The 22,605-nt window shown below is 42.1% G+C and overlaps 2 protein-coding genes across 3 annotated transcripts in view; one reads left to right on the top strand and one right to left on the bottom strand.

Annotated features, from left to right (window-relative positions):
- Nucleotides 1-12,761, top strand: part of MAF (MAF bZIP transcription factor) — a 238,785-nt gene extending 226,024 nt beyond the window's left edge. The window contains exons 3-5 of one of the 2 annotated variants that reach the window (XM_083629830.1): nucleotides 6,719-10,151; nucleotides 10,407-10,929; nucleotides 10,999-12,761. The gene's annotated coding sequence lies outside the window, so the exon portion shown is untranslated. Of the gene's footprint in view, nucleotides 1-6,718; nucleotides 10,152-10,406 lie in introns of both variants that reach the window. The other variant, XM_083629829.1, reaches the window with a different exon arrangement.
- The window catches only part of WWOX (WW domain containing oxidoreductase), a 538,444-nt gene continuing 522,524 nt past the window's right edge, over nucleotides 6,686-22,605 (bottom strand). Inside the window, exon 9 of the mRNA XM_083629828.1 lies at nucleotides 6,686-8,210. Coding sequence (XP_083485954.1) covers nucleotides 8,022-8,210 — 189 coding nt within the window. The 3' untranslated portion in view covers nucleotides 6,686-8,021. The remainder of the gene's footprint in view (nucleotides 8,211-22,605) is intronic.

The raw sequence follows: 22,605 nt of genomic DNA, 5'->3' as shown, positions 1-22,605 counted from the left end.
TGTCTCCTAGCTGCCCAGCCTGCTGCCTGCTTCCAGCATCTACTTTACACAGACTTAACTACCACACAGTTGAGTGAGGGGGGCACCCATTTACCCTCTGATGCTCAGCCACTTCCTTTGTTGTCTTAAGGAGTCGTACTCACTAGGAAGCTAGTCTGACTATTCCAGGAATTGAATTCATGCTGGATCCAGGAATTAGAAGGGGGCTCAGGCATACTGCTTATTCCTCCCCCTCCCACCCCCAAAAGAATAATTCACAGCAACACAAAATGTCCCAGGTTCAATCTCTGGCAGGCACAGCTTATCTCAGGTCTGGTCTGGGAGTCTTGTTCTTGGCAACCCCCATCCTGGCTGGTTTAGTATCCAAGGCCTGTGGCAAGTGTACTCAGCAGGCCTGATCTCTGGCATCTCCAGGTAGGGCTGCAGAAAGCTCTGACCTGAAACCCTGAAAGCCACTGCCAGTCAGTGTGGACAATACTGAGCTAGATGGACAAAGGACTTGGCTTCTGGGTTCCTGTCATGAGATGGAGGTGGCAACTTGGTAGGAGAAGCACTATAGTTCAGCTGCATGCAGAAGGATTCAGGGCATTTTTGGCAAAAACCCCCTGACTGAAACCCTGCTTGTCAAAGCAGACAGTACTGAGCTAGACTCAGTATAAGGCAACTTTCTATTTGTGGGGGTAGTGCTCATTCACTACATGCAAGAAGGCTTCAGGTTCATTCCCCAGCATATCCAGATTGGGCTGGGAATATCCCCTGCATAAAACCTTGGAGAGCCACTGTCAGTCAGTGCAGGCAACACTGAGCTTCCTTTTTTCTGCTTGTGGGCTTCCCGTAGGAATCTGGCTGACCACTGCAGTAAAAAGGATGCTGAGTTCAATGGACATTTGGATTAAACCACCAAGGGTCTTCTTATGTTCTTACATTTGATTGCCCAGGAACCCCAGAGAGTGAGCAACTGCATCCATGATCTGAAGGAGGCAATGGGCTCATTGGTCCGCCTGACTCCGTCTTGTCTGTTCCAGTGGGGAAGGGCTGTAGCTCAGTGGTAGAGCACCTGCCTTACATGCAGACAGTCCCAGGTTCAATCCCTGCCATCTCCAGGTAGGGCTGTGAACAGCTCCTACCTGAAACCCCAGAGAGCCACTGCCAGCCAGTGCCGACAGTGCTGAGCTAGAAGGACCAAAGGCAACTTCCTATTTTGCTATGCACTGTGCTTTAGTCAGGCAGTTAGCTGCTCTTTTATCATCAGCCCCACCCTTTCCTTTTTCTCTTAAAAGCACAGACAAAAGAATAAGGCCACCTTGTGAACTGCCTTGTATTATATGCAGACGGTTCCCGTTGACAGCTACCTCTTGGATGACTCCATCAGTGCACACTTTATCTCCAGCTGTCCAAGTAAATCCCCCTGCATTTCTCCATTTCTCCCTTGCTCCCCTCCACACAGATGGATTAGAGCAACAAACATTTTACATGCTGCACATCATTAGCTATCCTCCCTCACTACCCGGCAAATAACAACTGGGCTCTATCATCAGGACATTCATAACACCTTGACACTTTTACAACTGCCACGCCGCACTCTTACCAAAGCAATCTCCTCTTTTAAAGGCATAGGGCTAATTCATGGAGCACCATCCGGAAAGTGCTCTTTTAAAGAAACAAGCACAATTTCTCAATGCTGCATAAAGTACATGTCTGTGTGTGGAGGGGGAGGCAGGAGAAACCTTCCAGGAAAATGTGCATCCTGACAAATGCTACTTTATTAAATCAAATTCAAGTTAGAGCCAGAAAACACACAATCTCAGGGTTGTATCAAACTATGTTCTATGCAGAACAGACCCTTTGAAATTAATGAACCTAAGTTAGCCATGTCCATTAACTTCAATGGGTCTACTCTGAGTGGGATTAGCAATGGATGCTGCCTTTGAATTTTGCAGGACAATCCAAATAGGGAGATTCTTTGAAGGTTTATTGAATCCTTTCTTTTGTACAGTCTGGGGAGAAAATTAGCATGTTTGTGCACAAAGAAGGAAGCAGAATATACAACCAGTAGTAGTCCCAGGATGCCTATCTGCCCTATTATGTCTGAACGTTGGGGGGGGGACTCTGGGTATAGTCCTCATTAGATTGTGTCATTTGAGAAAGCAGTGGGGGGCATTACGTGTTTGGATTGTTGTCCTGTCACATTTAGGAGGAAGCTAGTGAATATGAAAACTAGTGTGTCAGGGATCAGACTGGTCTAAACTTCCTTTCTGCTAGCTTTCTGCTTCAGGGAGTTTGAAGCAGAGTAGAATAAAACATGTGATCCACATTTGCACTCTGGAAAATGACTGTTTATGTCATTTCATTTTAGTAGTGTTAGTTATTTATATCCTGCCCTTTAAGGAAACTTTTGAAGTAAGCTATATTTTGTGCTTTTTTTCTGAATACAGTGGTACTGCTGGTTACAAACTTAATTTGTTCTGGAGGTCCGTTCTTAAGCTGAAACTGTTCTTATCCTGAGGCGTGCTTTCGCTAATGGGGCCTCCCGCTGTGCGCTAGCCTCTGGCACACAATTTCTGTTCGCATCCTGGGGCAAAGTTTGCAGCCAGGAGCAGCTACTTCCGGGTTAGCGGAGTTCGTAACCCGAAGCGTTCGTAACCAGAAGTGTTCGTAACCAGAGGTACTACTGTAAGTGGGTGTGCACGGCACTTTACCAAATAATACGGAAGGTCTCTGTCCCAAGGAGCATGCAATCAGAATCTCATTTATGTGATTTATTACCAGGCTACTTCACAGTTTTGGGAGGGCTGTTGGAATTGTTGCTTGCCTTCTGGCCAAAAACGCTGAAGTAGTAGCCTTATACCAAGTCTGACTATTAGTCCTTTTAGCTCAGTATCATCTTGTTACAGATCAAGCTCTGTTTGAGGATTTCCTTAGAATGCACCCTTGCATTTAGAAAGCCACAGGCTTGTAAGCAACAGATACTGTCTGACAGTGGCTTCCCATGGTGTCAGACATTCCCAGCCCCACCTTAAGATGCTTGTGATTGAAACTGGCACCTTCTGCATGCAAAACAGATGCTACATAGTATCATAGACTTCTAGAGTTGGAAGGGACCACAAGGGTCATCTAGTCCAACCCCTACCATGCAGGAATGCTTTGCCCAATGTGGGGCTCAAATCTACAACCATGAGATTAAGCGTCTCATGCTCTAGCGCAGTGTTTCCCAACCTTGGGCCTCCAGCTGTTTTTGGACTACAACTCCCATCATCCCTAGCTAGCAAGACCAGTGGTCAGGGATGATGGGAATTGTAGTTCAAAAACAGCTGGAGGCCCAAGGTTGGGAAACACTGCAGCGGACTGCTGAACTACAGACCTGCCTCAAAAAAAAAAAAATTATCGGGTGTATTACAATGCCTTCTAGTGCAAACCTCCCCCTCCCCCCTGCCCCAGGTAAGATATTATTTAAAAAGAAAAAAGTACAAGGGAAAGCCCTTCAAATAGCTTATTAAATCTAGAAAGAATGAATAGGAAAACTGAAGCTTAAAAAAAACCCAGGAGTGCAAAATGGGAAAGAATGCTGTTGGAGGGAGAAAGAGAGTTTATTAAATAGCCAAGGCAGTTCTCTTTCCAGCTAGATATAATTATCAATTCTTAAGCTACAAATAAGACCAAAGGACAAAAGAGGATCTGTCTAGACTATCTCACTTACAAGATATTGATTGTTCCAGTGGTAAACTGGTTAGTATAAGTGTGTTTGGCTTGAAAGGTCATGAGTTTTAACACCTGGCAGAGAGCTATTCAACCTTGACATAAGTCAAATTATTGCAGTGTTGCTGAAAAAAAGGCTTTCTAATATTGTCTTGCCCCAAGGATATTTGTCTTTTGTTCTGTGGAAGGTTACTGGGGGGGGGCATAGCTTAGTGGCAGAACATGTGCTTTGTGTGTAGAAGGCCCTTGGGTTCAGTCCCTGATATCTCCAGTTAAGGCAGGGCTGGGGAACATAATGGCCTCCAGGTCCAGCATGGCTAATGGTCAGGCATGATGGGAGATGCAGTCTTAACATTGACTGTAGTCCAGATAGTGCTGGACTAAAACTCCCACCATACCTGACAATTAGCCATGCTGGCTGAGCCTGACTGAAACTGGAGTCCCACAATATATGTAGAGTCACAGCTCCCCATGACTTAAAAGATCTTAAGGCAGGAAGCTTGGCAAAGGCCTAAGACCCGGCAGAGCCATTGCTGGTCAAAGCCAACCATGAAGATTCCTGAGGCATTTAGCCTTTGCAAATTCTCATCTGAAATGGCCTGATCTGGACCAGGCATTAACGTGCAAATTAGAACCAATCCACCGAATTGCACACCTGTCTTGGGAAAAAAATGAGAAATGGAGAGAAACTGAGATTGATAGATTTGTGTATCCCTGCATGCAACCCAGTAAACAGTAGTCCTCTGGCTGCCATACAGGGCTAGAATGGGAATGGAGAGCATTGGCCCTTCCAGATGCTGTTGGACTGCAGTTCCCATCGTCTGTGGATGTTGGGGATGATGGGAGTTGAGGTCCAGTGACAATTGGACGACCACATTACCACCACGTGTTTTCTTTGGGCCCTGTAGTCAAAGGCACCTGATGGTTAGAGCCAAGCATTCTGCCAGGCAGGGAGAGGGGGAACAGAGCTTCCTGTACCATTTTTTCTTTAAATACTGCATTTATACCCCACTTTTCAGACAAAACTTGTTTCCTTAAGCAGCTCACATTGATAAAAAGGAAGGGAGGCCACTTAGTTTGATAGGGAGGACGCTCCCTATTATATGGAGACTTTGCTTCCATATAAATCAGTGGCCAGGACCTCTATGGGGAAAATCCAAATGTTGCTGCCGGAGATCCTACAACTGTATGTACCTGCTCTGATGTGGCCTTACATGGCTTAACTCTGTGTTTCTGTGGGATTTCTGCATGATGAACTTCCACTTATTTGCATGTGGTTGTCATTTCATTGATATCTGGAGCCACATCTGTTAGGGAGGGAGCAGGGGTACCAATTTATGTAAATTTTCTGAAATGGCATCTATCAACAGATCAATAAATAAATTTGACTGAAGGGAAATGTACCAAAGTACAATGCAGCATTTAAAGCTAATGGCTTTGAATTATCGAGCACTTGAACCATTTATCAAAGAGCAAAGTAGCAATTATTTTGGAAATATTGTTCCTTTTTATTTATCACACAGCCATTTCATTCCTTTTAAATATTGTTACTTTGGTTGCATAAGGAAGGGCTTCTGAAATGATGGAAGGCTGTAAGGAGCAAAGTGGTAGGGGGTTGATCGGGTGGCTGATGGTGGATTTTAGCTGCCTGACAGGCGCTCTCTTAGTGAAATAAATCTGCTAGGAAACAAAATGCGTGCCTGACTTTGGAAGCTTGCTCTAGCCGAATGCATGGAGGCTGGCATGAGTGTTAGAGCAGTAAGATAAGGACACTCCATATATGCTCAGGGGCTCTGTGTTTTCTCTTTTGAATAAGCTGACATTCTTTGTTTTGTTTTGTTTTAAAAAGATTTGTTTACATAGAATCATAATTATCTGCGATTGTGCAAGCCAGGGATTACGGATGAGGTGGCCTAGAAAATGCCACATATCTCTCACTTTGTCATTTGCTTTTTCCTATCCTCTTTTCCTTCAGTGTATACTTACGTCCAAGACTTATTAGCCTTTTTCTTTGCAAGAGGGTGTTTAATGCTCTTGGACCTGATGTGTTCTTTTGATAAATATTCCATGTGAAATACCTGAAACATTCAGTTACCTGTTGTGTTGTATTTTGCTTTCATTTGTATCAATGTACATAAAAATCAATAAAAATAGAAAAAAGAAGAAAATATTATCTAATGAATTTAGAAAGAAGTTATATAAATGAAGCCCTCCTTAAATAGGCTTCAAAGTAGTTGATTGTCAGGCACCTTTTCATTAGTTATGCTAAGACCACTTTTTGGTGTTACCACTCCTTAGCCTTTATATAGTATTTCACATACATCATCTTCTAATCTATACAAGAAGGACCAGTATTATTAACCCTGTATTAATGATGGAAGCTGTGGCTAAGAAGCTTCTGTGATGGTCCCTTTAACTATCTAGGGGATGCGGGTGAGGAGATTTGGCTAAAACTAGGAGAGTCATGAGAGGTGGTTTGTGGAATTCAATAAGGTGTGTCTAGCACTGGTTGCACTTTTGTGGACAGGCAGTGTGGTATGGTAGCTAGAACAGATTTGGGGAACCTATGGCCCACCAGATGTTGTGGGTCTGCAATTTCCAGCATCCCTCTCTGGGGGCTATGCTGACTGGGACTGATGGGAGTCCCACATTTGATGGGCCAAAGGTTCTCCTTCCCTGGATAAAAAAAAGTGACAACACACAAAGAGATATGGATTCAAAGGCTTAGCCTTGAAACCCACTGGGTAATTTTGGGCTAGATGCTAGCGCCCTTCCCAACCGTAAGGTGCAAGGCTGCTGGGGCTGGGCAGGGAGAGGGGAATCTTAATGTTAAACAGGGTCAGCCCACCCATGAGGCGAGGTGAAGTAATGGCCTCAACGCCGCAGGCTCAAGACTGTTGGGAGGGGAAGCAGATTCAGGCAAAAAGTGCTAGGCGGCCCTGATGTAAGATTAATATCCCAATCACAAATAACTGAAGCTTCAGGAGGGTCAAGTAACCATTTTGTGTTTATTTGTTTACAGAAAACCTGATGCTGGGTTGCAGATGGCTTACAACAATTTCTGGCATGAAGATAAGCTACAAAGCACAAAAAGAAGAAAAATTTAAAAAATCCCCACAGACAAATGAACTCGGAACGAAACAAGAACAAAAATGGCATTTTCATGGCATTGAAGAGTTCTTTATTTTTCCTCAAGTTTTCTTTTCTTAAAAAAAAAAAGCAAAAGGAACTAAAGACATTCACAGGAACCAGACTTGCTCTTCAGGTGACAATATTCAAGCATGTTCTTTTATTACATTTAAATTGGGGGGGGAAATACTGAACAGAGCATGGTGCTGGGAGAACTGAGACACTGGCAATAGTTGGTATATTCCAACCCTCCTTAAAACTCTGATCTGAGATATGGATGGAAAAAACCTTTCAGTCCCTCCAGTTGGTCACACCCTGTGTGTTTATAAAGAGACATTACCCCCCACAGTATTTAGAGAATGGTTTGCAAATGTATCTTTTAATATCATATTTTATGGATATTCTGCAATATATTTAATTAGAAGGGGAGCAACCTGGACTTTGGGGCACCTTCTCTTTTTAGGCAAGCTAGTTCTTATTTGCAGCCAAGGAGTTTTCTTGGTTATTTAAGATTTTGGGTTGTTTTACAAAATGTTAACAAGCCAGAAGTGAGACTGGCAAAGGGGATGCCCTCCTCGGAGAGTAAGCCCTAATTGCAAACTCAAATCCCATAAAGTTTGCTGGGTGCTGTTCGCAAATGGATGGGGGAAACCCAAACACCATTTCGATTTCAGAGAGGCAGCCCCCTGCTTCGCCTGCCAAACTGTACATGCAGCAAGGAGCAGACAACTCCCTTGTGAGGGCATCCCTGTAGGAAACACAAGCTGAGCATGTTCACATGCTACTTTTCTAGGTGTATGCTGAAAAGAGAGAAGGGGGCACATGCCTAAAAAATGCAATGTGCTGCCCAGCTTAAAAGAAAAACAGCATGGGAAATGGTTCTCTGGCTTTACTCTGGGACACATTGTGAGCAAAGAGCATAATTAAAAAAGAAATGGCAGAACATAATCAAAGAGACCGAACTAAGCCTGGGGAAATTATATTGTCCGATAACCCTGCCTTGTTGGCCATCTCCCTCCTGTCTTTAATGCTTTTCACAATGTCATGATGGCTATCATTTCGTTTAACACTAGCTAATCTGTATTTGTAACCTTCTAGATGATAGGATTGGAAAGATTCCAGCACTGGCAGCCCCCGACCCCCCCAGCATCTCTCTCTCTCTCTGCTTGGGTTTTGATCTTTCCAGGAGCTGCCCACTACTTGCCCTGCCTGCCAATTCGTTCTTGGATCAGCTTCTCGCTGAGCTCCCACAAGGCTGCTGCAGTCATTTCATTCTGCGCCTCTTGCGATGGCAGGCAACGGCAGCAGTTGTTGAAGTACATCCCTCCCAGGCCTTCCAGTTCTGGGGCAACAGCACAGTAGACAGTCGTGGCCGCTCCTTGTTGCTGCAATTAAAGAGAGAGAGAGGAAGGTGGGAAATAAGCACACTGGATTTTTAAGAGAAAAAGATTCCAAAGAAAGGGCAGAAGAAGCGAGCACCATTGTTGAGGGCAGATTACAACTTGACCTCCGTACAGAGTGAGCCCACCCACCTCATTCCACCTTTTGTGCATTCATATAAGCACTGGCTTTGAGTTAAAGTGTTCGCAACTCAAAGGGGCAATTTTGCAAAATTAGCCTGACATTTGCAGAGGAAATAACATGTCGGCAGTGTCTCCCACTGTGGTTGGGTGATTTCAGCCCAGCACTGCAATAGTTGTAAATCTGCCCCAGCAAATGATGCAGCTTTCTTGTCGGCATTTGGAGTCAAATTCTAAGGTGACTTGGCTGTCACACTTTAACATTCTTTCTATACGTAAGAACCCCTCTTCCCCATACAAACGCAGGTGTTGTTTTTACTCAGGGTTTTTGCCATTGTTGGATAATTTGCTCGGGGATATAACCACCCAGCAATTTTGTGTTGTTCAGATATCTCCAGAAGGCTCTGGAGAAGAGGAGAACCCCCTTCAAATTGGTGCACACTATGGTCACAGCCACAGCATACATTTAAAGTGTATTTAAAGCACATGGCTTCTCCTAATTAATCCTAGGAAATGTAGTATGTTAGGGGTGCTGGGAACTGTAGTTCTACAAGCGATAAACTACACTTCCCAGGATTCTTTGGGTGAAGCCGTGTCCTTTAAATGCACTTTGTGTGCATGGTGTGGGTGTGGCCTATGATACTATGCACCAGGTTGCCTCTATGCATTTACTCTAGTGTAGAGCCTGGGCTCCATGTGTAGACTAATAAACATGGGGAAGTTTCTGCGAGCATAGTTCTAGCTTAAAGTGGAAGCTGTAATCTCATCACAATTAAATAGTTTACAGTTTCTTACAAAATGTTTAAAGCATTGTAAATGGGGGAATTTTTTTTTATCAGATCTTGAGATACTTACTGCTTTGCTCTTCACAGCAAACTAATGCATTTTTATTTTTATTATTTTAAAGCCTCTTGTTCCAAATGAACCCAGGCACTTCAAGTATGGCCTATCATATAAAGTGCAATCGGGACTGATGCCAAAACTGTCCATATATCTCTGGTCAACAACTTAAATTGTGTGGGTGACACCAGCCACAATAAAGAATGTGGCTGTGCACAAACTGAGGTAGGGAGATTCTGCTTTTTCTCTAGAAATGTATAAATCTTTATGAAACAGAGCAGGGAGCTTAGAGCCAGGAAGAGACCATGTCCTTCTTCATGTCTGTTGCTCTCAGTTCAAAAGCCCAATAGTCCCATGCAGGCAGAGTGCTTCCCATGACCAGCTATACACAATGCAGAAGACTGGATCAAAAAAAATTAACCTCTCACATGCAGGAGGATAGAATGGTTACAGCATTGTGCAAAAAAGTTGGCACTGCATCAAACTGTGTTCTTTCACTTGTGCAATCACTTGCACAAGCAGAAACACGAGAACTTGCTACAGAACCTGCCCTTCGTGGCACTGAGCAAACGCTCACACAAGGGTGTGCAGGACACAGCTTCTGTCTATTTTTCTTTCTGCTTTGAATCCTTTCTACTTTTTTGAATCCAGCCTAGAACATCTTGACCTCACTACGCTCAGGGCTGTGTGAGTACCACAATTAATTCCACAGCAGTGCAGAATGGAGTGTTTGGTGCAAAATGTTGGCTCCAAATTCAACTCTAACTCAGCCAGTTGAGAACCACAGAGCCCAGTCAGAAAAGCTGTAAGAACAAGGTGCTATTTTGAAGTCTCAATGAAAAATAGTATGTGTGGTCGTTTGGGAAGACAATGTCCATTCAGGTCTACTTTTAAAACCAATAGTTTACACAGCAAGTTATGATTGGATTGTTTATCTGCATTGCTTTCCTTCCTATGGCAACTACCGTATTTTTCGCTCTATAAGACGCACCAGACCACAAGACGCACCTAGTTTTTGGAGGAGGAAAACAAGAGAAAAAATAGTCTGAATCTCAGAAGCCAGAACAGCAAGAGGGATCGCTGCGCAGTGAAAGCAGCGATCCCTCTTGCTGTTCTGGCTTCTGGGATAGCTGCGCAGCCTGCATTCGCTTCATAAGACGCACACACATTTCCCCTTACTTTTTAGGAGGGAAAAAGTGAGTCTTATAGAGCAAAAAATAGGGTAATTATAATTGTATCCGAATAAAGAGACTTACAAAGTCAAGATTAAAGTCACTGCCATTGCAGGGAACTAATGTGATAGTGGCAACCATTTCTCCTGGTCCCTAAATTATGTTATTCTCTGCAACATTTATGGTATCTCACAAGCTTGCTGTTGAGTCCCTAACAGTTCAGTGGCAATCAGAAATAATTTATGGGGTGGAATTGGATCTTTCAATGACATTATCACCCCAATGAAAATACTTGCTGGGCAAACAACAACAACAACAACAACAACAACAACAACAACAACAACAAAACATTTCTCCAAATGGGATAATCAGAAAGGCTGCTGTGTCAACTCCCAACACCCCATTAGGTTGGCATTGGCCACAGTATGTAAAATTAGGGCTTATTCACATATGCCTGCACGTCGTTCACTGATGGTGTGACCCAGATGTGGGAAATCTTTGGCCCTCCAGGTTTGTTAATTTATATCCTGCTTATCTGCCAAAATGGCTTTAAGGAGTTTACAACTATAACTGTTACTGAACTACAACTCCCCTCTTTCCTGGCCATTCACCATGCTTGCTGGGGCTGATGGGCACTGTAGCTCAGCAATACATTGGTACCTCTGGTTACGAACTTAATTCGTTCCAGAGGTCTGTTCTTAACCTGAAACCGTTCTTAACCTGAGGTACCACTTTTCTGTTCTCATCCTGTGGCAAAGTTCTTAAACCGAGATACTACGTCCGGGTTAGCGGTGTTTGTAACCTGAGGTACCATTGTATCTGGAGTGCCAAAGGTTTCCCACATCAGCTGTAAACAGAACCCCGTGAAAAGATTGCTTGCTGCAGCCTGCTCTACAAAACCCTACAACTCAGTTGTACAGTTTTTAAAATCCCAAGATCCGCAGCAGTGAAGCCCTTCCCATGCTGCTGTCCCAGCTGTTTGGCTGCCATACACAAAATATATAGAGATACCAATGAAGCTCAGCAGGCTCTAACCTGGACATGAACTCCTGGAGTTCTTAATAAGGCCATGGGGGCTCATTAACAAGGCCCCAAATTCTTCTCCAGCATCTTGGTTTACCCACCCATCTCCCCAAGCCCCATTTCCTTTAAAAAACCAATTTGTTTGGTTCATGTTGCAGTGATAGTAAAAGTGGTGTTTTCAACCCATTTCCCAATTATCCCTAAAATGGAATGCAGCTCTTCTAAAGCTGCTGCACACTGGGTCAAAATGTGCACACTGTTGCGCAGTTCATTATTATATTATAATTTGCAAAAATTAAATACAAACTTGTATTTGTATTTAAACTTGTATTTAAAAAGGAATTAATCAAAATAAAAAAGGAAAGTTTGAAACAAAACAAAAGCCAAACAGAATCTCTATCATAATGTTTAGCAACAGGTGTACATTTCAAGTCCAAGGGCACATACTTTGGGGGTAAATGAACACTTTCAAAAGAGGAATTGCTTAAAGACATTCAGTCCTAGGAGTTGGCTGTTTGTTTGCTCAGTTTTCCCCTTAGCCAACACCCACTCCCAGCATCTTGGTCCATGCAAGAAGCCATGGAACATGGAACAAGATGACCACGTTGAGTCTAGACAAAATATTGTGACCTGCGAAATATTGTTCAATTAAAATTCAGAGGAGTCTTTTATTTGCTCCTAAATTTGTTGTATGACAAGAGATCTGCTTTTTTGGGGGGTGGGGAGAGTGGTTATATTAGAGTTACTGACTGAGGAAGGAGGTGGGTAACTGCTGAACTCGAAGTGCTGTATGAAGTCAAACCTGAATAAGGAATTGCAATCCATTTGAATTTTTTGTCTGTTTTTACTTATTCTGGTGAGACACTACTCCTTTCAAACCTGGTGTTTGAAAGCTCTTATTCTTTTCAAAGCAGAGCAGATATGTTTCTCATTATTTCTAAACCAAAAGCTCCTGTTCCCGCTACATTTAATGTGTTGGGGCTTTGTTTTGTTTCCCAGTGTGTTAAACTATTTAATGTCACTTTCATGAAAAACATTTTATAAAATTCAAAACCTGGATAAGAATTAACTCTATAAGCCAATGTAATAGAATAGAGAATGGTAGCCTCTCTGTATTTTAGTTTAGTTCTTTCAGCTAGGTTAAAGAATTTCACAGCATGAATATAATAACTCTATTACATTATAGATCAATCCAAAAGCAAATATAGAACAGTTGTCATTTTCATAGACGTGTATAGGATTTTTCCTTAAGGGCAAAATAAAGCTAATGTGATCTATGCAAAAGACTAGTCTTTCTGCTCTTGCCAATATGTTTTGCTCTCCTGTATTCCAGCACAGACTCACTCCAATGATAAAATTATAAATAAAATTATTCATAGTCTTCTGTTTACCATCTTATGCATATATCAGTTTAACTGCCATCACCCAAACTTCAGTAATCCAAACTAAATATCAACTATGTAGTCTTCCATATACCGTATTTTTCGCTCGATAACACGCACCTGACCATAACACGCACATAGTTTTTAGAGGAGGAAAACAAGAAAAAAAAATTCTGAATGAAACAGTGGATGTATCATTTTTGTGCTTCATGCTGCGGCCACAGACATGTGATTTGACGGTGAGTTTGGGGTAGCCCAATGCAAAGATCCTGAGGATCCATGTGGATCCCTGCTTTGTAACCACGTTTTTGCACCATTGCAGCCCCAGGCAACAGTGGGTGCGTGATTTTTTTGGTGCAGGCTGTAGCCATGGACATGCTATGTGATCTGATGGTGAATTTGGGGTGACCCAATGCAAAAATCCTGAGGATCCATGTGGATCCGTGCTTTGTAACCATGTTTTTGCAGCATTGCAGCCCTGTTTTTGCATCAGATCATTGCTATGTGATCTGATGGTGAATTTGGGGTGACTCAATGCAAAGATCCTGAGGATCCATGTGGATCCGTGATTGGAACCACGTTTTAAGTAGGGAGGGAAGGAAAAACATAGAAGCGACAAGGAGAGGGGTGTGCAGAGAAGCAGCTGGCTAAGAATGCAGGAGAGGGGTTTTACCGGAGGGAGGAAAGGAAGGCAAAAGTCCCCCCCCCCACAAGCCAGCCCGCTCTCTCTCTCTCCCCCCCCCCCAACCTGCATGTTGCCTTCGAGTCCCAGACGCACGGAGAGGAATCTGTTTTCCACTCTGCTTGCCTGGAGGGGAGGGGTTTTCTCTGCTCTTTGTTCCGTCTGAGCAAACACAGTAAGGAAACAGAAGCGGGTGGGCAGTAAGACCCTGAGGCAGAATGCAGGAAAGCCGCAGCTTCCTCTTTCCTCCCTTCTCCGGACGATTTGATATTTGCCTGATTTTTGCCTTCACTCACGCTTGTCAGCTCCAGGGACCACACATTCGCTCTATAACACGCACAGACATTTCCCCTTACTTTTTAGGAGAAAAAATCTGCGTGTAATAGAGGGAAAAATACGGTAACTGATGCTTTGCATGACACCACATAAATACACTTCCTCATTTATGCAGACCTCTTCTTGTTAAGGCCACCACTCAATTAAATGAATCTTTGTCAAATAATCATATGAGTTTTAATTAGAATTATTACCTGCTGAAAGAAACTGTAGTTGTGTAATCGGATGAGTTTTAGTCAATTGATTTCATTTGCATACATCTTCATGGGCATAAAACTGATAGATTTGAAGAAAAATAATGCCAGGCTACTCAGAAGTAACAGTTTTTATAAAGGTTTGTTTTGTTTTGTTTTTTAATGTTTCGTTGATTTAACAATATCTCTCTTGTTTTGAACTGAAGCAATACTATATCCGGCACACTGAAAATGGTGGTTTGCAAATAAAGACGGGGGAAAATTGATTCAGTTTGCAGTTAAAGGCAAAACCACGTAATTCATACTTCTCAAAATGCTACATAGACTGAAACACAGTCACCCTTTGAAATTCACATTTCCCCTCATTTTTCAAGGCAGTTCTTCAGCCAAGTAGAAAAATGCATATACTAGGGTATATATTTAATATAAATGCACATATCACTGAAAATTACATACAAAAATGTATTATATTAAGGGAAATTGCTTTGCAAAAATGAATCAGGAGAAATTAACTCTAAAATAATGATAATTTTTCATAGAGCCTTTAAAAAAATGCAAAAGGTTGTTGAAATGTGGAGAACGGAATTTAAGACTTCAAAAACTAGAAAGACAGAGAAACTGAAATTGATAGATTCATCCTAATCCTAAAAACACCCTCCAATCTTTATCTTTTAAAGCTTGCTTTAATCATCATCACATGGCTTTCAGTGACATGTGCTCTGTGCCACATCAGTACACTGTGCACTCCATGTTAAACAGCTTAATTAAAAACCTCTCAAACAATGAGTGTGTCACTTGTCACAAACGGCCAGTGATCTATTGTGATACCAAGCAGGGGAGGGAGATGGTGTGGGCTTTAGGCCATCAAAACAACTTTTGTTTCAGCTCTTTTTAAACTGTCAAAAGATTGTCAGGTGCGTATGGCACTAATGATGCAAGTGGAGGTCTGCCGGCATTAACTTCTAACAAAAGCAGGACACTGAAATGCATGGGATAAAGAACTTTGCAGCAGCCCAAATGAATCTTTAACTGTGCCTCAAATACCATTTCCAATCCAGTTACACATTTAAGAGTCACCAGACTGGAGCTGTCAACATAACTCTTCTTAGGAGAGGAAACACACCAAAGAAGCTTGTTGTGAACTAAGTTTGAGAGCATGTTAGTAATTATTCTGCAGTATAGATTAGATTAGGTTTGATTTATATTGTGACAAAACCACACACACACACACACACACCATAAAAATACAATCAGCACTTTTATGTGTTGTTTTAAATTTGTATCACCTTTCAGTTTGCTTTAAAATACTATTCCCTAAATCAACTTAAAGAACACACATGCATACAAAATCATCCAACTATGGGCATCAGACAGTTTTCATACAATACCAAGTTTGGTGGTGACCTCGGGCCAGAGGTACAAATGCCTCAGGCCCTCCAAGCCTCTCAATCTGGCCCTTTGGATTCTCCTCACACCACAGCCGCACCACAGTCACACACACATCAGTGACCCTGCTCTACAACTCTTGAATGTTTCTGCCCAATGCTGTCACTTGCTTGCCTGGATCAATCTCCCGGCCCACTGATGAGGCAAGGTGAGGTGCCCGCCTTGAGTAGTGGAAGCCAAAGAGGAGGGACCCACTTTGCTGGCTGCCCCACCACCAGCGAAGTGGTGCCAACAGCAGTACCAGTATCTGGTGAGATCTGGTGAGATCTTGTACACAAGATCTCATGAGAGTTCAGCGAGATCTCGCCGGAAGCCAGCACCGTTGCTGGTGCTTCATGGACACTGCCGCACAACTCAGGTAAGAGATGCAGCAGTGGTGGTGGGGTGGCAGCAAGGGGGCTGGCCCTGGCCTGGACAGAGGGTAGAAATGAGTGTGTGCGTGTATAAGAACTAGCCCACTGTTCCAAGTTAAAATTTCCCTTTGTTGCTCCACCCACGTTTACCTCTGGCCCCGCCCATTGCTGAAATGTGTCCCCAGGAAGTCTGCCCAGAAGGGAACACATGCCTTGGACTGAGAAAGTTTCCCCACCCCATCCAAAAAATGATTAGAAATGTTTCTTTTCATATGGCTTCAAATTGCTGTCCAATTTACTTTCTGTTTAAGGCATTTTCAAATATTATCTAATCTCCAAAATTTCACATTTCACACACATCTTATTTTTTCATCTGTTGAGTAACTATGCTTTAATTTACAACAAGGAATATATATATAGGAAAATCAAATGGTATTTTATTGGGACCACTCCCCCCATGATGCAATAAATAATAATAATGGTTGCATGAAGAAATGGAGTACTGCAGGGGAAAGTGTTCCCTTTTAGCCTTTTCCTTGACCTATTTTCTACATGCAGTGGGTGTGATCCATGTATTCAAGTATGCAGGATGCTAACAGAAACTTGGAAGAGAACAACAACAAAAAAAAACAACTTTTACATAAAGCACACTTTTAGGTTTCCTTGTTCACAAGGCAAATACTTTAAAAAAAACAAAATTATGAACCTTCTTTAACTTATTAGCTAGAGGTGTTTTCATATGTTGCACTCTCCTTGGCCTGAACCGCACTGGGCATGATTCAGTGATCAGTCCCACTGATGTAAATGGGAAAGATTTTAGCATGTGCTTTTTACCTTCCCAAGGAAATCTGTGTGATCCAAAATATTTTATTTTGGAAGTGTCGTGCCCTTTAGATGCAGACCTTTGTGTTGTTCTTCCCATTTTTTAACACACAAAATCCCGTAACTTCTGCTTTGAATCTTTGGTACTAATTCAAAAAAAGGAAAGAAAAGCAAAAAAAGTCATATTAATGGACTCCTCTAGTTTACTGCCATCACTCAGCTAGATTCAAATAAGTGGGAGTGCCTATTGCCAAGCAAATAAAAAAACACCCTGCATGAACAAAAAGTATTTATTAGCATCTCTTTGGATTATCACCCCCCACCCCAATACTGAGGCTATATTTTTCCAGAGATGAATTACATACACAAATTTCATGTCTGGCTTAGCATTTTGACTGCTCTTAGAATAATAAATCAGTCTACCTGCTTACTCCATCTTCTGTATTTCCATCTTCTGGAATATCACACACCTACATTTCTTTATGAATGCACTTCAAATTGCTTTTTCCCAAAAACAGCAGGCATTCCTCCTGTTCAGGCTAACATGCTGCACAGGGCCAGGGCCTCACATCCCCGAGGAAGTGAGGAGAATAAATAGGGTCGTACCATAGGATTTCTGGAGTTGCATCGGGAGACTTGCCAAACGGCACAAAACATTTTCTCCCATACAGAGTTCTTGAAGGTATTATGGGGATAAAAGTGTTATTAACTAGCTATAAGTTTTCAGACACCTATTTTTTTTAATAATTGTGATCAATTAGGCAGTGAATACAAATTAACATTGAACTATCATAATGCTACAGGGAACTAGGCTTTTCATAGTCATGTATGACTTTAAAAACTCATTAATATAAGTAATGCATCCATTAGTATTCTAATATAGTCTTGTGCTCCTGGTGGAAAGACATTATAGGGCTAATGTTTCGTTTTCTGCCTTGGCTATTTTCAAAGCGCATGTTTATTTTCTAAATTTAGCATCCAGTACTAAAGTAGGCATAAATATATAGCATATATTTTAACAAAACAAAGCCATAAATGACAAATACAATCAATTCTAAATAATAATGGAGGCAAGTGCTACTGTACTTTTAAAGTGATATGGATGAACTCATCAGACATTATTATTGTTGTTGTTATTAAATAAAGGGGGAGAAATGCAGAACGAGGAGATTGAGTGGAAATAGCTCAATGCGCAGTGATTTGATTGAGATAAAGCCTAAATTCAAAGCAGGCAATTCCCATGAAGTATGTGACTTCAAGTAGTTCCGTTAAAATCATCACATTTTGTGGTTGGTTAAGCGAAGCAAACACTTTCCAAAGAGAGATGAGCAGAGAGATACAAGAGCTTGATGACTGTGCCACCTTGGCAGGAATAATTTATGATGCAGCAATGGGGGCAGGGAATGGAGGGGGAGAAATGAAGTAATGAGAACATATTTCAGGCTATAGAATACCTGACATTCTCTGTGTGTGTGTGTGTGTGCACATGTGCCCTCACCACCTTCTCAGGCATTCTTGAGGTGACAGCAAAATCCTATCCCATTGGAAAAAAATGTTTTAAAAATTGCAGCATATAGCATATAGATATCAATAGCATATCTTTCACCACTGTTTCTTAGATAACTCCATTCACCTCTCAACAAGAGGATCGCAGATGTGTCCATCCAGCTCTTGCCAGCAGATCAGAGGGCCAGTTTTAGAGCTAATTTAAACTTACAGGAGAAGCATATAGCACAGCCTATCCTGTCCTGCCTTTAAGCTGCAGGTACGGAAAAAACACGTCTGCAAAACTCATTTTATGTACACAGCTACTAAGTCAGGTAAAAGAGGGTTATTCTAGATTTCTCCACCTTTCAAACTCATTGCACGTACACAGCTACTAAGTCAGGTAAAAGAGGGTTATTCTAGATATCTCCACATTTCAATCCAGTTCCAACCATAAAGGTATACAGGGTGCTGACAAACATGGAGGACTGACCCGGACTGCTGAAGCAGTTTGCACAGGTACCTTCCCAGTCCAGCAAAGATATGTCCATGGAGAACACAGCTTCTATTTTCCTGCATGGTTCGGAACTGAGAGTGTCAGACTCTGCCTGGTAGATGTGACCTTAGTTTGGTATCTCTGTGCTAGGGAAATCCTGGCCCCCATGCTAATCTGCCTTCAACAAAATTCTTGGTTGGAAGTAACAAGAAACAGACTGGTTTGTCGGATCATCAGACTGTAGCACTCTCACACAAACACCAGCAAACTCCATCCAGGCAAGCACCACAATGCAAGGACATATTCCAGCCAGGCATAAGCACTCAATATGGAGCAAGGCTGTTGAAGGGCATTTGGCCTGGGAAAGTCCCAAGGGTGAGATAAAGGGCCTGGAAGGAGACATATAACTGGGCTGGGCCAGCAGTATGCTAGAATTTATACTGTAGCTAATAATAGCAAATTGGCCAGCGACAGAGTGTAGAGAAGCGTCGTGCTGTGTAAGAAGAAAGGCCTACCTAGTTTAGCATCCAGTTCTCACAGTGGCTAACCACATGCCTATGGGAAGCCCACAAGCAGGATCTGAGCACAAGAGAACAACCAGTGCATTCTGAGAGAGAGAGAGAGAGAGAGAGAGAGAGAGAGAGAGAGAGAGAGAGGAGGTGTCAAACCACTAAATGTATTTCTAAGCTTGGGATTTTGGACCTTCTCAGCAACTTAGAGAACCCTGAATATTCTATGTCATGGTTCTGATTCCACCATCACTTCTCACCAGTTAGCGCATGAAAACAACATTTGGGAAACGGAGTGTGCAGTCCTATACCCACTGGGAGCAAGCTCCATTGAATGGGACTTACTTCTGTGCATACATGTATAGGATTGTGTTGCAAATGTTATTCTAGTGGAAAGTAAACACTTACCTTAGACTTTGTTATGTTAATTCAACCAGCTGAAATCAGATCTTTTATCACTATAATGGATACCACCTCTGGGAACTAGTGGTATATCTGTGCCTGTAGTGTGACATTTCAAACTACAAGTGGGAGCTAACAGGACTGAATATTCAGATATAGATACACACACAAACATACCCTTTCTACACAGAATATCAAGGAAAAGACTAAGTGACAGACATCTAGTTAGTGCGCTGGGAATTTTTATATATGGAGGAAGTAACACAATCTTGTGAGACTCCTGTGCAGTGTAGTTTAGTTCTGCCTAGATACAGGCTTGGGACCACAGAACAAAGCCCAATAATGCCAGATTCTAATACCTGGTCCCAGAACTTGGTGTCAGGAAACAAAGCCCGCTGAATCCACCCTCATATGTGAGGCTTCAAAATCCTACATTGCCTAAACCTTTAGTGATACTGAGCAAATTTGTTCCCATCTAACTTCTGATTTCTTTGTTTTATGATACAACAGCAAATCACAAGAAAACAAAGTGGGGTGAGGGAGACCTGCCACAATTTTTATTTCGTCCTCAAAATTCTCACCAGTACTGTGTGAGAAATGTGGATACAAAAATAATCTATAAAATCTTATTTTCTCCCAGCTATTCATTTGCAGTTAATTCCCAACCTTAGTTTGTTACAAAAACTGCAAGCTAGCAAGGATATGCATAGTGTTTTCTGGATCTAACTTTCCCCTCCTACATGCACAGCACATTCTCTCCATATATTATGGAAGATAAACTCTCTATACTTCTGAAGTAGGAAAACTGAAAGAGGATTTCATTGCCACTGCCGAGGCATTATAACTTACTTAGAGATTTTTTTTTCCTAACTGCATTCAGTGCATGCAATTTGATTAAAACTACACTTTGGGTTTTAACTGTACAAAAAGAAAGTTTATCCATTGTAATAAACATATTTTAAGAAAAAATCATGGTCTTTGCCTTTAACCCCCTGGTCCCCTCAATCTGAAGAGAATCGGGATGAAATGGAGATTGGTAACATTAATTTCCTTTCACATTGTAGATTAGAAACCTGGGACTGTCTTCCAGACATAGTCAGCCCTACTGACCAAGGTGAGGCAGCCATCTCAAGTGGCAGATGCTGAGGGGCCATGAGGGAAACGATATGTGTGACCTGAGGCCTGTCCTGTATCCAGTAAGATATCCTGATGACCTCAGGTGCACTAGATGATATTGTCCAGTACAGTGGAGGCTGCTTCATTAGGCCAAATGGGGGACTGCCCCACCAACCTGTTTTGCCCACTTAATTACTATTAGTTGGGGGTGAGAGTGCTCTGCCTGCTATATAGGCACCACCAGTGTTGAAGTAAGATTCATCTACCAGAATGGTTGGCTTTTGTACATGGAATGAAAAGGCACCATCTTGTCCTTTACTCCAGAAAATAATAGACATATTACAAAGTTCTCTGAACAGCTTGAAGATTCTCAACTGGGGTGGGGGGGGGGACTTTAGATTTTATACTTGTTTATACAGTATTACTAAAACTGCATTGGCATGTGAAGCTAAGTAGCCAAATAAAAGTGAGCTTCCTATGTAAGCGTATTTTTTTTTTCTTTGAAACAGAACCTCCTCTATGCAAAGGAGACACACACACATAGGCACTCTCAAAAAAAAGGGGGGGGGAGAGAAATGTTGACCAGAAGCCACTTGGCAAAGTGCTATTAGATCCTCAATTGCATAGACTGTCCACTTCTAAACTGAAGCATCTGTCTGAAACTGATCAAGATCCATCTTCTAAACTGAAGCATCTGTCTGAAACTGATCAAGATCCATCTTGATCTTTATTACAACTCATTGCATTTTCTAGAGCTAATACTTAAGAAGCATGAGTCACTGAATTCCTCTTGTGATACCTGCATTTCCTCAGGCCTTGCATTTCCTCTATGCTTTTTGTGTGTGTGTGTTCTGTTGCCTTAAATAGAACTGGATATGCCACCTCACAGTGATGGCATAAGAAAAGGTAGAAACAGTTACTCTTCCAACTTACATTTCAGTTTAATAAAGAAATAAGAAATTGCTCCACCTGTTCCACAAGAGGAAGCTTTAGTAAGAAAACAGTGAATGTCCTTTGTTCTAGTGTTGGTGGAGTCCATGGGCAACAGAGAGTGACACACAACAACCACTCAAACTCCCCAAGTTAGAGTTTGCCCTTCTTTTAGTGGGAGGCAGATGGCTTATGTGCAAGTATATTTGATCCAAACCAAGCTCTCATCTTGGGCAGCTACATGGGTTATGGGCCTGGGAAGGGGCTGCACATCCCCATTTGTAATGTATTATTCTTCCATCCAGTTCAGGGAACCCAGATGAACATGCAGATGGGTATAGACCTTCAGATGAGTACCAGCTATACACACAAAAAGAGGTGAAATTGCAGGGAAGCCAGTTTCAACTAAATCTTTGCCGGTGGTGGCAAGCTCTCAACAGATCTGTCAGGTATTTCAGCATAGGCTGGGTGGTCATAGATCAGGAATGCTGTACAGTAGCTGTATCTCCACTAGATAACCTCTAAGGTAACTCCTACCCTATAATTCTCTGCTCATGGGGTTGGGTGGGTGATGTGGCTTCACTGATATCAATATAATAGTTGTGGGTTTTCAAAAGGCCCAGCATACTTTTCAACACAAACATCACAATTATTATATGTATCACAGCTTTGAATTTTTAATTTGTAGTTTCTAAATGTTTGGAAACTGCTCGTTTGTGTTATGTTCATATATCAAGTTGAGGATAGAAATGATGGTTTGCAACATCTCCTTGGAACCACAGTTTGATACAGGCTTAAATCATGCTTAACAGAGACCCTTTGAGATCAATGGCACTTCACTTAAAAATAGAGTGGCCATATTTCAAAAAGTAAAGTTCCTCACACCTGCAAATTGAGCTTTTGGGGGGAAACCTTCCCCCCAAAATAATGAATTTAATCTTTTTGAGCTGTTTCCGCTGCTTTTTCCATTGCACGGTCATACATCCAGGTTTTCCCTGACATTATGCCAATTCAGCAAAATACCCTTCTGGCGCCATTTTTACACCTGAAAACACAGGACATGTCAGAAATT

Source organism: Podarcis filfolensis, assembly GCF_964270895.1.
Source record: "Podarcis filfolensis genome assembly, chromosome: 8".
Taxonomy (NCBI): Eukaryota; Metazoa; Chordata; class Lepidosauria; order Squamata; family Lacertidae; genus Podarcis; species Podarcis filfolensis.
Note: the sequence above shows the minus strand (reverse complement) of the source record. Positions and strands in the feature narration are given on the sequence as shown.